The following is a 14,934-nucleotide window of genomic DNA, read 5'->3' as shown; positions in this document are numbered from 1 at the left end:
GACAGCTTTTTGTCCTCACTATATTAAGTACATGCTTTTCCATATAAAAGGAAGGTATTGCTAATTGTAGGAAAGTTGTTACAAATATCCAACTATGTGTAGTGTATCACACACTTTCTCCTCTTCTCATCTTTCATAAGCAGAAGTATTATGCCTTGGTTAATACAGCTGACCTTGAAATAAAATTTTCTTCAAATCAAGTACTTCAGAATACATCTGTGCTCTTTTTTTATTTTTCTCCCCTTTGACTAGACATTGTGCTATGTAATTACATTTTTAAAAAGCACATGAAACAAAGAGCCCTCAATTCAAATCATCAGAAGTAAATGTTAGTTCAAATATAATTTGCCTTATTTGAGATTAGTTTGCAAGAGGAAACTTGCAGAGTTTGCATCTTTCTGGAATATTACCAAACTGCAAAGCATCTTAATTAAATCATGGTTATCACTTTATGTCTGCTTCCTGTCCATCCCCCTCCAATCTGATCTGGATCTCAATCAGCTGAACAGTATTTCTAAGAAAACCCCAACAACTAACAATACTTGCCCTGCCAATACTTGTTCTGACAATTCTGCTGTTACTTTCTAAAAGCTTAATCCATGATGATACTCTGAGTCCTTATCTTGACTACTTCTATGCTCATATTATTTGATCATCTCTTGACTTCCAATTATTTATTTTCCTTATCCCAGTGAGACAGGGAAATGTATTTTTCTTCTGCAGACACTGATAATTCTGTGCTATTCAAGACTGTATTGTAACAGGAGCAGTATAATGGGAGGCTGCAGAGTTGCAGTGAGAAAAAGCTGTGCCTGTCACAAATCACACATGTGCAGGATGTTGACACTTGTCTTCTGGAGATGTTCCTGTTTGCCTTCATTTAGGTTTTGGAGCCTTTTGAAAGGGCTGCAGAACAGACTGAGTCTCCTATATTCATTGTTCCTTGTCTCATTTGTGCTGTTTCTTGAATGAACCTTCTTGTTGAGGAAGGTTTTGCCAAAATATGCAAACTGAATCAGTCAACTTTCCGAATGATGCTCAGATCAATTTTTACTTTTTTTGAGAGATTGATTTTCATTGTCATCTAGATAAAACTGGATTTTTTTTTTAATTTTTTTTTTTGTGGGAGAATTTTATCTATGCATTACTTTAGTTCATTTGTTGGAACAACATTTTAACTGTGTTTAACTAGCAGAACATGTAGCTCTCATGGGCAGTGACTTAAGGACCTGTTTCTCCTGGAATTACAAGCCACTGAGCAAAGAGGCAAAGGTAATGGAGCCTTCTCAGCTACCAATCTTCTCTATAAGAGAGTGCCCAAGCGTGCAGAGGGCAATTGAAAGGCAGAGGTTTAGTTCCTGAGACCTCTGTTTCCTGTTATGAGCAATTGCTGTGTGGTGTAGTTGAGCTTTCTCCTGTGCTTGTGTTGGAGGCTGCTGCCTTTGGCTCAGAGGAAACCTGCTGCAGAGATGCTGTGAAGGATTTCCTGCAGGGACAGGGCACAGCATAAGAGGAATGCACTTTTTTTGTGCTGCTTTTGCTGGGATGCACTGGCTAGTTCACACCTGCTGGTGAAAATGTGATTCTCATGTGTAGAACAAGACGATTTCATCAATGATACTGAAGTTTTATAGTGATGATGATGATGATGTAATTCTGTCTCACAGTCCACTACATCATGCCATAATTTAGAAATTCACGAGTTAGGTTGAATACCTTAGGTGACATACTGTTTGCAGGGGAATGAATAGGAAAAAAATTAGTTGCACCAGACCCAACATTTAGAATAAACCATCAGTACTATGTAAATACAAAGAGGCATAATATCTCAGTATTATTCCCAAAAAGATTGCCTTCTACTAATAAAGACAAAAGCAATAGTGACTAGAAGCTGGAAGAGATATTGGCATTGTCAGGAACAAGAGACCAGAAACAGTCATTGAGAGACCTGTAATTGGTGTTTCTGAACAGGCCAACACAAATGCTAATTTAGTTTCCTGTTCAGAAACGATTGAAGTAAGCAGTAATTTGATGCCACACAGAATGCAATGGCATATTTCAGAAATACTGCTTGAACATAGCACCATCTACTGGCAACAGTGTTCTTAGTGGGGCTTGTTTTTTTTTTGTTTTGATTTTAATAAAGATTTCTTCTTCTCATTCAATTAAAGTAAGTTTAAAAGTGATTTTTCTAGTAAGAGTTGAACAATCTCAGAATGCATTATTGACTGCCTGTGTCCCCATATTATTGTTTCCACAGTTAAACATACTAAAAAGAGTAAAAGATGTGTCAGTAATTCTTGTCTTTTGTTTGTTTTCTGCTCGCTGGAGGATTGAACATACTAGTTACAGCATGTAATTTTTGGCTATAGCTATGCCTTCCTGTGGGGAGATAAGTCACATATGCAGCTCAAAAGTGAGGAAAAGCAACACAGAACATCCTAGCTGTCTTACTCATTAGAGCTAACTGTAACACTTCATACAGGTACTCTGGTTTTCACTAAAACAACTCTAAATGTTAGGGGTATTGCAGTGGTTGCATTTTTGATACTCTGTCTTTTTAGCATCTGCATGGAAAGGTGCAGTCTACTTACTTGCACATTTTTATTTATGTTTTCTTTTCTGCTCTAAGTGCTTCTGGCAAGAATGGATTTATTTGGTTCAGCTGTAAAATATCATTTGCTAGCTAAACTGAGCTGTGGTTAGAAGCTGGATAAAATGACCTGATACCAGCATGTGACACCTTTAAATGAAAAAAACTGTATAAACAACTTTAGTTATTAGCAAAAGTTTCTAGCCTCTACATTTGCCTCAATGTTATATTTTGAGAATTTAAACTTTGAAGTTTTCCATTTGGACAAATAATGGAGTGGGTGTAGCCAATTTGTCAAGAAGCTTCAGTTTTTATACCTATTTACTTTAGGACTTCTTCATGAGTTTGCTTTTGGTAAATGGAAACATTAACTTGCTTTCTCAGCTATGAAAATATAGAATTAACTTTTGCAAAAAGAAAACGCCTTTCCCATAGGGTCCACTTGTGATTTTATTTTTAAATCACAGCCAACATGACTATCTGTGGTATCTTCTGTGATACAAGCCCTTCCTTCAGAGAACATTCACTGTACTGCATTTTAAAAGTTTTTTCAAGATCAGAGGCAAAAATCAATGTGCACTTGGGAGAATTTCTGTTGGCCTGCAGAACAACTGTAGAACAACCAGGTAACAAATGGATGATGTACATAGGTACCTTCCAGCACTCTTTAGTGTCTAAAAAATCATGCAAGAAAATTCAACAAACATATCAGTGTTGTACATAATGTGGTAAGAATCACTGCAAAATCTTCAGTTTGATACAAGTTGTCCTTCATTACTTCAACCCCTCTTCCCACTTCCACATCCCCTGACTCTTTTAGGCCTAATTTCAGGTTACAATTTTAGCAGCTCTGTACACAAGCCCTGTATATAAATCCACATCTTGTTACACTGAGCAATTTTACTGTATTGTTGCCATGTGCTTTCTAATTACAGTGAATTCTGTTTCATGTGTATGATGGACAATGTAGTAACAAAACAGTTTCAACTAATCACATAATTACTGGGCAGTTTTGAAGTAGATGTCTGGCATTTTGCAAGTACTAATAATTTTTCTGCACCATGTGCTTGCTGGAAAATAGCAAAAACAGCACAGCTTAGCACTGAGCATTTTTAGCCACTGTAGCAGAACTCTGGATTGCTTTTGTTCGCACAGCTTGCATTTGGAAAATGTAAAAGAAATAATTTCTGCCTTTAAAACCATTGAAAATAAACAGCAAACACTAACAATTATAATAAAGAAATCCTTTATTGTGCCTGAAATCCTAGAAATTCACATATATGCCGTGATTAAGTTTTGTGAGTGAAGGATTGCACAAACTCATTAGCCAAATTACTATTAGCAGTGCTCCAGGCAGATGTTATCTTTCTTCTTTGCACAGCACCTCTGTAACTGACACGTGGAATAAGAGATTGTGATATTGGTGGTTTATACTCTAAAAACTTTTTCAGTACCTTGTGTATCCAAAACAGTTCCAAGAGCTACTCAGATTTTGTTCACTGACATTTGTGAGATGGAGGAAAGGAAATGGTTCAAGATGCGTAGGTTTTAAATAATGTAATGGTTCCCAGGACATCAGGCTATCAGCCACGTGGATGCTTGATTGAAAGAAACTATGGAAACACTGAAATTTAAAATGCAAGTGGGAAATTGAACATTTTTAAAATACACCAGCTAGGCACTTGGAAATCCATGAGGTATCATTCTGGAATGATGCTAAGCTCTCAAAATGCCAGCTTACTTTGCAAGATGACTTAAGAAGACTGACAAAACGTGAAGAGAAATCTAGGCACAGAGCTGCTAACAGCTATAATTTGATAATCAGCATCCCAGAATGGAAGTAAATGGCAAAATTACCTCTATTTTCTTCCTATTCAAAATTAGGGTATATAAACTGAATATTGCTCAGGAAAACAGGAAGTCATGATGTTTATTTTCATCTTGAAAAACCAAAGCAGTAAACATCAATGGCTTAGCTACTGGGATGCTTGTGTCTATTACCAGAGCTCACTTTGTTATGGCAGGAACTGAAATGCCTTTCACAGCTCTAGGAGAAGATAGCAGTCCTTTGTAGGAAACTTCAGAAAAACTGGAATTTTATTTTTTAAAAAACTATCTGGCAGCTGGTAGGTGCTCACAGTTCATTGGAGCAATTGGCAACAGGAAAAAATTCCTCTGCTAAGTCTTTACAAATACTTTCTGACATGATGAGCATGGATGGCATAATGTGCAACAAATTTCTCCTCTTATTAGTTCCTACTTTAAGATTCAGCATTACTGAAAGCATTGTAAAATTTGTCAAGGAGTCTTGGGAACAAAATTTCCTCATATTACTGACTGCCATCTAAGATGGGCATAAAAGTCTTACAGACACGGGAATAATTCAGTAGCTGGCTCTTCAAATTCGTGACTGTAAGTAATGAAGTCAAAACAGGAAAGTTGGGATCTGGCTTCTGACTGCAAAGGCTTGTCATAGATAAATCAGAATGATTCTGCATCTGTCTGACTGTTAACAGGACAGGAGGCCTTGCCTTCATTAGTAGCACAATCTCAGTTATGGTTTCCCCTCCTTCCTTGTTATTGGCTTCTCATTACAACATGACCAATGTAAATACAAAACAAGAAAAAACAATTCTGCTTTTCCTTCTGTCTGCAGCCATATAGCATGTAAATAAGCAGTGTTTATAAACACAGGAGGTACCATTCACAAGTGCAGAAGTGCTGCCTTCCTTGCTAGAGACACCCAACAGCTACTACAGTGTTGTTCCCTCAACTGAAATTTCATAGTCCAGTTGACTACATGAATAAACTGCAGAATTTTGAGCTCAGTCATCAGATCTGGGAATTCAATGAAGACATCAGAGGCTGTGGGGTTTATACATGAGGTAGCAAAAAATTACAGGAATATACATATGTTTTAATGGCTACAAGACTGTTGTTTTGAAGCTCACCAACATTTGTGATTAATATGCATCTTTTAAAATAAGCTTCTGAATGTTCTTTTCCTTTAAATGAACCCTGTAATTGCCTTCAACCCTTTTGCTATTTTCAAGTCTCATACTTCCATGTAGCATTGCAATTGAATTGCCACACTTCTTCAACCATGATGTCTCTGTACCTTGGAGAGAGAAAACAAATATTAAAACCAGACTTTAATGAAGCAACCAATTTTTATAATAAAGTGTATGAAACAATGTTAATGAATCTCTAGTTCTCTGATATGCAGAATCACAATATTAAGTTAAACTTGTGCTTATAGTTTTTTTCATTAAGAAAATGTGCCATTTTGATCAATGTATGATACAGCACTATCTAACTGACCAACAATATATATATTTTCTAGACTAAATAGACTAGCTCTATGCAAGACATATTTATGAAATTCTTTAAATCAAAATTATTTCTCTCTTTGGGTCACATTTTGGAAACCCATATTACAAACATTACAGTCTTATTGATATAGGATGTGTGGTTGCATACTTTCAAAATATGTATGAGCATTTCTTTGTTTCAACTTCTGAAACACATCTACCTCATCTCTCAATTCTGCTGGCAGCTCCAAAGTGTCTAAATACACTGAAATTAAAAGAAGAGCATCACCATAGATGATGCAAGAAGAGCAGAATGCTTTTACTTCAGACATCACAAAACATTTAGTTGCAGCAAAATTTTAAATCAAATTACTTCAGTGAATATCAGCACTCAAGCAAGGGAATCCAACAGAAAATTGCATGATGAAACATAGAAATGGTCATCATCCCCTCTGATACAAAAAAGTAAAGTTATCCTTGATGAACTGACTGGCAGTGTAGTTAGCTGGGAAAAGATCAGGGCTTGACTTGCTGCAAGTTAAGAAAGTCATCAGTAGGACAATCTTCCCTAAAATGAGGCCAGATGCTGGAAAAGATAGTAGTGGTTGTTGTGAAGAGGATAGTTATCAATTCCTATTGCATGACAAGAGACAATCAGCTTAATTTGAAACAAAGGAATTTACATTTGGTGCTGAGAACAATTCTTTAAGTATTAGAGTCTAAAAATTACTAGAAAAGGTCTTAGGAATTCCATTAATTTTCCCTCACTGCAGAGTGAAAGGAAGAAATCAGCCAAAATACACATTTGGTGTATATCATGATGCTTCACTGGACATAGGTGGATTAGTTAATTAACTCCCAAATAATTGTGATGGTGTCTTGGCTCTACATTTACCTGAATTTTCTTCCCACAGAGGACTCCAGTATAACCTGGACGACAAGAGCACACATTGGGCAATACACACTTCCCTCCAAACAGACACTTCTGGTTGCACACAGCTAAGACAAGAGAGGGACACATGAGGCTTTATTCATGCACACATCCTGGTGAAGGAAAAGTGGATGCTATCTCTATATATTCTATTTGTTATAGGAACCAAGACCTTGGAAGGCATTTTCACAGGGTAACATCCCTCAGCATAGGGAGACTTAAAGGTCATGTGGAGCCAAGAGTATTCTTGTATCTTATCCCATCCCCCTTTTACTTTGATGCAGATTTAATGTGAGAACATGCTGAGGGCATGAATGAGACAGCAAAGAACATGAGTAAGGTGTTTTTTAGCACATCTTGCTATTTCAAGCTGTCATAATGGTCTCACAGGGCTTGTGCAGCAGCACATAGCACTGGAGCAAACCAACACATGCTTCCATGGTCCCAGAGTGCCATCAGAACCTAGAGGGCTTCAGAAGGGGCAGAGCTATCTCTACTCTTTATCCTGCCTTTGACACATGTGAATGACTACAGATGTGGATAAACTACATCCAGGGTATATGAGGACTTCTCTGCACTGTGCATGGCTGAAGCATTCTGAGCTGTGCAGAGGCAAGAGGTTTCAGGTTGCATCATTCTTACGTGTTTGACACTGGATTCCTTCCCACTGTGCAGGACAATGACAGGTACTCGGTCCAATACACTCCCCACCATTTTTACATTCCTGAAGACAGATTGCTGCACAAATATCATCACAAACTATGGTTATATCCCAAGTGGTTACATTGGTTACATTATTATTCAGATTTCTGGACGTTCACAAGAGGTGGAGTGCTTTTCATACACAAGAGTCACATCATCTTCACTCAAATACGTGTCTAAGACCAACAGGATATTAAAGAAGAGAGGCAACCAGAAACAAAAAGCCCTACAACCAAAACCCACATTCAGAGGTTCTGCTGTGTCAGAGATTGGTACAAAAGCCTGAAATATTGAATTAAGAGAGCACCATTAACTACATTTTTTCCAAGTTTGCCTTTCTAAAGCACACATCTTGGCAACAGATCGTTTGTCTGTCATTCAGCTGAACACCCAACTCAAGCCTACTTGATCCAAAGTTATTTTCTATGGCCCATTTATCTGCACATTTGTCCCTGCTTGTTGAGCCATGATCTAACCCATCATTATTTCCATCCATTCATAGCTGACTATTTGATAATCAAATCTCTCCTACGTGTCCAAGAATATCTCACTCTTGTAAATACTGGTAATATTTATTTTTCAAAATACAATCCCTTTCCAATAATTACAGAAAATAATACAGGAAAATTTATTTTTCCTCCATGCCATTAGAGAGGTTTTTTTACCCACATCAGTTCTCAAGCCTCGGGTGGGTACTCTGACACACACTAACACTTCACACATCCTTATGCTGATTTTCCTGCAGAATATGCTTTTATCCATGCTGGCACAATTTATTTATGCACCATCAATACCTTTATTAAGATACAATGTGACCCAAAGATGTGCTACCATCACAGTCCTATTTCTACCTATCCTAAAAATCTTGTGCCTACTGCATCATTTTTTCACATTACATCCAACTGTTTCCACAGTTTTCCAATATTTCACTGAACTTCTTTTTCTATTTATAACTGGTTTTATGTGCTACAGCACAAATCGGATTTCTTTCACTTTTTTATTCACGTCTTTTCCAAAATGCAGACGGTTTTATTTAGACAAGAATCCAGAAAGAAACAAAAAATATTCGCTCGAAAAGAATTTCACAGATATTTCAGTCCCATGATTTAGCCTAAGAACTAAGAGCATAGTATTAGTTCTCCATCCTAAATTTTGCTGCCAAGTTATAGATAACTGTTTTTTCAATGTGTTTATATTCTTAAGTTCTTTGGCACTAACTTTGTATTACTTGTATGGGCAGAGTTGCCCTGAATCTCATATTACTTTTAAGGTGTGGTTCTCCTGGAAACTACAAGGTACTTACGAGTGTTACATCTTCTTCCTCTCCATCCTGAAGGACAAGAGCAAGTGTTTGGGCCTACACATCTTCCTCCATTCATACACCTTGGCTCACAGACACCTTAAAATTAAAAATATCTGCTGTTTAATACATTGAACTGATTACACAATAATTTATGGGCTATTTTTGGATCACAGGAAGATTTCAACACTGGCTTACTTTTTTCACATCTTCTGCCTGTGTACCCATCAGGACAACTACAGACATTATTTCTCATGCAGTGACCACCATTCTTACAAGGAGGACTGCAGACAGCTAAAAGATACAAATAGGAGGAAAAGGTTGTCATTTGCATTTTGACTTAGTGAAATACTTTTGGAAAACAAGAGTGCAACACTAAGATTTTGACAGCTTGTATGGACATTCCCTATCAGGCCTGTCTTGTAAAAATCATTTTAATGTGGTTTGGTGTAAAAACCAATAGTAAAGACAAACTCAGATAAAAAGGAGTCAAGGTTGGCTACTGTACAAAAGTAACCAGACTACACATAACATACAATGGAGCTGGAAAATTCCTTAAATGTTGAGTGGAATACAAGACTAATTTTGAATCTTCATTCGCCTTGGACAGTTGTTGAATCAGCCATAAAAATCTAAAAAATAATGCAATCTCTGTTTCACATCACTCATCAGGTACATGATTTGATTGTTAATTTTGTATCCTAATGTTTTCTCACAGATTTTCTCATAACTGCAACTAAGGAGTGGGGAGAAGAAAAAAAGAAAATATTACCATTCTGACAGTGGGCACCAAAGAATCCATGTGGACACAGGCAAACATCTGGCTTAGTACAGGAACCACCATTGAGACACACAGGGTTACACATTGCTGCAGAAACAGGGTCAGGAAGAGTAGGTAGCACAACATCCAAATAAGTCTATAAAACATGGGTGTCTGTTTCAAGAACAGGAGTTAAACACTTAAGACAACTGCAGGTAATAACATTCCCAAAGAATCTTTACCCCAAATTAAAGGATCAGCATAAGACTTCCCAGAGGTGCTGCTGGTAGCAGAACAAACATGCAGACTCAGGGGAGTGTGGGGGCTCTGCAGCACAGAGCAGCTGCCCACTGCTGCCACCTGAGCCCTGCAGTTCCAAATCTCAAACAATGGGAGGACCTATGGATGCTCTCCCAGGAACATGGAAGTTGCAGGGGTATTACCTGTGCTGCAGGTAGGTCCGTACCAGCCAGGTTTACACTGGCAGATGTCTGGAGTGAGACATTTGCCACCATTTTCACAGTGTCTGTTGCAAACCACTGCCATCCAAGAAGGTGGGCAAAAACATAAAACAAGGCAGGGGAAGAGACAGGGGGTGGGAGGACAAGAAACAGATACATTACAAATTATTCTTGAGTTGTTTTTCAGTTCTTCCCCAAAAATTAACATTGGAAGTAACATTCAATTCCTAGCTGAAGAGGAATTGCTAAACAGAATAATCTAATCTCAAACCCGTAATAGCAAGCACAGATGACAAAGGTAAAAAAAATCTTTCCATGCAAACATCCATGGTCTGGTTATATTTAGTGTTAAAAATGTAGAAGTTTAAACAAAAATCCTAAACCAAATGAGAAATGCTAAGAGACAAATGGACTGTGCTATGTGATGCAAATGCAGCTGCAGGAGCACAGGAACATGAGACTGACAAGCAAAGATATTTAAATGTCATGGCTGGGGAAAACCATGAATCACATCATCAGGAAAACATGTCATTCTCTTTAGCACTCCTTCACAAAGAGCAGGATTTTTATTTTTTTTTTGTCCGAATTAGAAATTAGAACAAGAAAAACTGAAAACTAATAGTCCTGGGATTTGAGGAGGAGACAAAGGATTTTCTGAACTTAGGGTCAATGGTACATTCAGGTGAGCAATATATAAACAGCATGTCTAAATTTGGATTCTCTGAAGGATACATAATACCCTTAAAAAATCTACCCAAAATTTGAAGTTTCCAAATTGCAGCATGTATGATTTGATAGGTAACCGACAATTTATGTGAGGCAAAGTAATTCCAATTTCTCATCTATCATCACAGCAAATTTTTCAATTTTTAGACCAGATAAAAGGAAAAAAGACACAAAGTGGTTCTGAATTCAATTCCCCTGTATCCCAGTCTTTCTGGCACACCATTCACCGACAGCAGCTTCAGAACTTAACCCAGGTTTCTAATCAATCTGAACTGATAGAAGTTTAAAAGCTTTCAGGACATATGAGACATCTGTGTATTTTTCTAAAGGTAATACCACATACAAAATGTACTACATTTTCCCATGTTTATGAATCACAAAATATAAATTATTTGCAGTTTTTATAGTGCATTAGGTTTTCACAGTTATGTGGAAATACTACCTGATGTTCAAAAAGCCCAGGTATGGGAATCTTCAAAGAGGCACAGGTATTATGTCATTTGCTACCATTGGACAGAAGGCATAAAAAACTTAAACCAAAATTTTCCTTCTTGCTCCTGAAGAACAGGGAAAATGCTGTGCATTTTTCTCTTATTCTCTTTTGCTTACTTGTATCACATCTTGGTCCCACAAAACCATATGGGCAGGTGCAGAGATTTCCGGCCAAGCATGTGCCTCCATTTTGACACGGTGGTCTACAATGTGCTGTAGATATAGAATCATGTTCAAGAAATCACCTCTAGAAAGATGCATTATATGCTTTATAAAAAATGCTATGTTAATAACTGTCACTGAGCAAAAAATTGGAAATAAAATAAGGAGATATACGCAATGCCTTTTGACAAGAGTAAGTAAAAAGAACAACTTCACTCCAGTAGTACAGAGTCCCAACAGTGGTGGTCACCCTGAAGAAAAGAAAGCTGACTCAATTTCCAGACAGTGCTTCCCACTCTTCAGGAGTGTTAAGCTTGGAGGCAACAAAATTCACTAGTGAACTGCTCTATTTAATGCAAAAGCTAAATTTAGGAATATCCAATCATAAGGAATGTTTACAGTGTATACCAAGAAAATCAGGACATATAACAAAATGTAACTCAAGAGTTCTGTTAAAGTGACAGTAAAATGAAGGTGCCTTCATGCTGTCAGAATGAACAGTCATGGGAGTTGTTCACAGCATCCTTTGGGTAGTTATGGATTTAAAAGGAAAAGCTGCTACATTTACCTTCCTCACAGGTGGAGCCACTGTATCCAGGTAAACACTCACAGATGTTGGGCTTAATGCACTTCCCATGGTTTTTGCAATCAGGTCTGCATAGAGCTGTAAAAAAAGAAAAAATCAACAGCACTCTGCAAATCATTAATTTGTGCATATGAGTTACCACAGGCAAAATTAACATGCCATACTCACCAGCCTGACAGTTATAACCAGCATAACCAGGCCTGCATTTACAAATATTGGGTGCCACACACTCCATATTTTTGCCACAGGGTTGTCTACATCTTGCTGAAAGGCACGAAGAAAACAAAGACAGGAATAAGGAAAATGAAAGTGGCATTTCAGCACATTGTGTCTTGCCTAATGTAGTGAACAGATCACAGAGAATCCATTATGTCACTGCCCATAAATGAGGAGTCTAAGACATCAGAAAAGTATTTTTAAGTGCATCCATACAACTAAAAGCCTGTAGGCTATGCCAATATTAATAATGAAAATGAGAAAATTCAATATACCACACTTTCCACTGATAATACAGTAACAATATACTTGCAAGTTATAAAGACATCTCAAGATTCTTTTCTTCAAAGCAATCAAAAAAGTTTCTAATACCTCTGCAAGTGAAGCCATCTCCGTAATAACCATAAGGGCAACGACCACACTTGACACTTCCATCCTGACTTGGTTCACAGGGTACCCCAGGAAAACAGGGTAAATCAGAACAGGTCACTGCTTTAGGAAACACTGTCTCACTCAATTCTTCAGAAAGCATTTTTGGTGGGACAGTGACTTCCATAAGGGTGAAAGGCAAATTACTTGCTTTATGCTTAGCTAATAGGTGCAGAACTCTCTGAGCACTTCCACCTTTGAACGCTTTGTCTGGCAGAGAATGTCCTTTGCTTATACTTGCTCTGCTGCTAGGGGAAGTCTTCCTGCTGCTCTCAGAATAGCTGAAGGCCTCAACTTGTGCCCTTGTTTTCTTCTCAGGTGATACAGCGTGGCTCCTTGAAGATGCAGCCTTTACAGCAGGTACTGAAGAACTGTTTTCCACGTCAGCAAGGTGACCACTGATGGTGCCTACAGCATGAACAATGTTTCCAGGAACCACAGGTTGTACAGAAGAACTTCTCTGAGAATCAGATGTCTTCCAGGCAGTGAATGTTTTTGCTGTGGAGGCTGGTGGCATGCTGCTACTGACCATTTCTGTAGAAAGAAATCTCTTTGGGACATCTGTAGAACTGGGAATATAACTTGACATGTTTAAAACCTTCTCAAAGGATGATGGTTGAAAACCTACAGTATGTTAGAAAGAAAGGGGGGACAAGCATATGAATATCATCAGACATTTTTCCCTTTGAAGGTGGGGAATGTTTTCTGAACAGATAAACAAACAGCCCATTCATTCTGTGTTTCAGGAAATCTTTCCTTGTGCTATGTCAGAACCTAAGTATGCAGTAAAACCTAACTGGGAGAATTAGAGAAGATCAAGGTATTCTGATTATAACCTCTCTCGCCCTCACCACGGCCTTTTCTCAGCTGGAAGATAAGGACAAAGCATGATTTATAGGAGGCATGATTTAGAGGAGCAGATATTTTCTCATATTAAGTCAATAAACAGATTTACTGTCAGCAGATTATCAGCTCCATATATTGCTTTCAATTAGGTAACTGAAAGAATTTAAGGGAAAGTTATTGCATATGGTTCATCAGTGTGTCTAAGCACGAGAAGCAGAGATAAAACCACAACGAATGCAGATGCTTATACATGCTGATGCACCATGGACAGTATTCTAGGGGAGTAAGCCACCAACTTGTAGCATAAGTATTACCACATTTTATTCTTCAAACTTCTTAATCAACTTTCTTAAACTTTCTGCATGGGTTTTAGCAGTGAGATGTTTCAGCTGTTTAATAAACATCAGAGACTAACTCAGTCTCTGCATTCAAGAGAGTGCAAAATGAATGATAAGTTGTTCATATTCTGCCTAGGGAAAGTGTGTGGCTTGTGGAAAGAGTACAGCACTGTAATCCCAGCCTGGTAGAATACTTCATATGGGGTGCACTACAGGGCAGTGGAGGAATGAAACCCTAACCTATTTGTAACTAGAAAATGGTTTACAAAAGGTTAAACTTTATTGAATTGTGATAAAGTATGGTCTCCCACTGCTGAAAAGCAAACCATTTTGCAGCTGATGAAAAATAATCCAGCTCTGGCAGTGAAGTGAGAGTCTTCCCTTTCCCCAGCAACAATTCAGAGATAAAGGGAAAAGACATACAAGATTTTCCCACAAAGAAACCCCCAGAAGGCACAGACCTGGAAATGCCAGCAACAGCATTTACAGAGTTTTGGAATAAAGACATTCACTTGCCATATCCTTCACCTCTCCTCCGAGTTAAAGTAGGAAAATGGCATTCAACATAATGCCATAAACTTTTGTTTATCTCATATAACAGATGTCCCTATCCCCATGTTACCTATTTTATGTCAGTGGTTGGTCACTAAAACAAAAGGCAACTGTAAGAGTGTCATACATCACACTGTTAATAAAATCGCTTGACTGACCCAAGGGATTTGTTGATATTGACATTTCAGTCTCATTTCTCAGATCAGAATACAGCCTCAGTAATTAATAAATTGTGTCAAACTGAAAAATAAAGTGAACAGCATAAAACTGACTAGAACCTTTGTTTGCCAGCTATATTATTATCAGTATGTGAATCAGAAATTCTATTTTCTTCAAGAAAAAAATCACCTTTATTCCCTCCAGTTTCTCCCGTGGAATCCTTCCTTCCAATATCAGTGTTGTCAAAGCTTTCTGAAAAGATGTGAAGGTGTACATTAGTAGTGCACAGACATAGCTACATTTGCTTAAATTTAAATAAATTACAGAGTTAAAATTTTATCACATAAAAACAACTCAAAATTCAGAAAGT

General features: G+C 37.7%; 1 protein-coding gene across 1 annotated transcript in view; it reads right to left on the bottom strand.

Annotated features, from left to right (window-relative positions):
* Positions 1-3,855: 3,855 nt before the first annotated feature.
* The window catches only part of VWDE (von Willebrand factor D and EGF domains), a 31,100-nt gene continuing 20,021 nt past the window's right edge, over positions 3,856-14,934 (bottom strand). The window contains exons 19-30 of the mRNA XM_056484321.1: positions 14,754-14,816; positions 12,613-13,293; positions 12,193-12,288; positions 12,007-12,102; positions 11,394-11,489; positions 10,041-10,136; positions 9,610-9,705; positions 9,036-9,131; positions 8,841-8,936; positions 7,478-7,573; positions 6,800-6,903; positions 3,856-5,711 (exon numbers count right to left, since the gene is read on the bottom strand). Of these exons, the coding sequence (XP_056340296.1) occupies positions 5,691-5,711; positions 6,800-6,903; positions 7,478-7,573; positions 8,841-8,936; positions 9,036-9,131; positions 9,610-9,705; positions 10,041-10,136; positions 11,394-11,489; positions 12,007-12,102; positions 12,193-12,288; positions 12,613-13,293; positions 14,754-14,816 (1,637 nt within the window). The 3' untranslated portion in view covers positions 3,856-5,690. The remainder of the gene's footprint in view (positions 5,712-6,799; positions 6,904-7,477; positions 7,574-8,840; positions 8,937-9,035; positions 9,132-9,609; positions 9,706-10,040; positions 10,137-11,393; positions 11,490-12,006; positions 12,103-12,192; positions 12,289-12,612; positions 13,294-14,753; positions 14,817-14,934) is intronic.

This window comes from Oenanthe melanoleuca, chromosome 2 (genome assembly GCF_029582105.1).
Source record: "Oenanthe melanoleuca isolate GR-GAL-2019-014 chromosome 2, OMel1.0, whole genome shotgun sequence".
Lineage (NCBI taxonomy): Eukaryota > Metazoa > Chordata > Aves > Passeriformes > Muscicapidae > Oenanthe > Oenanthe melanoleuca.
Note: the sequence above shows the minus strand (reverse complement) of the source record. Positions and strands in the feature narration are given on the sequence as shown.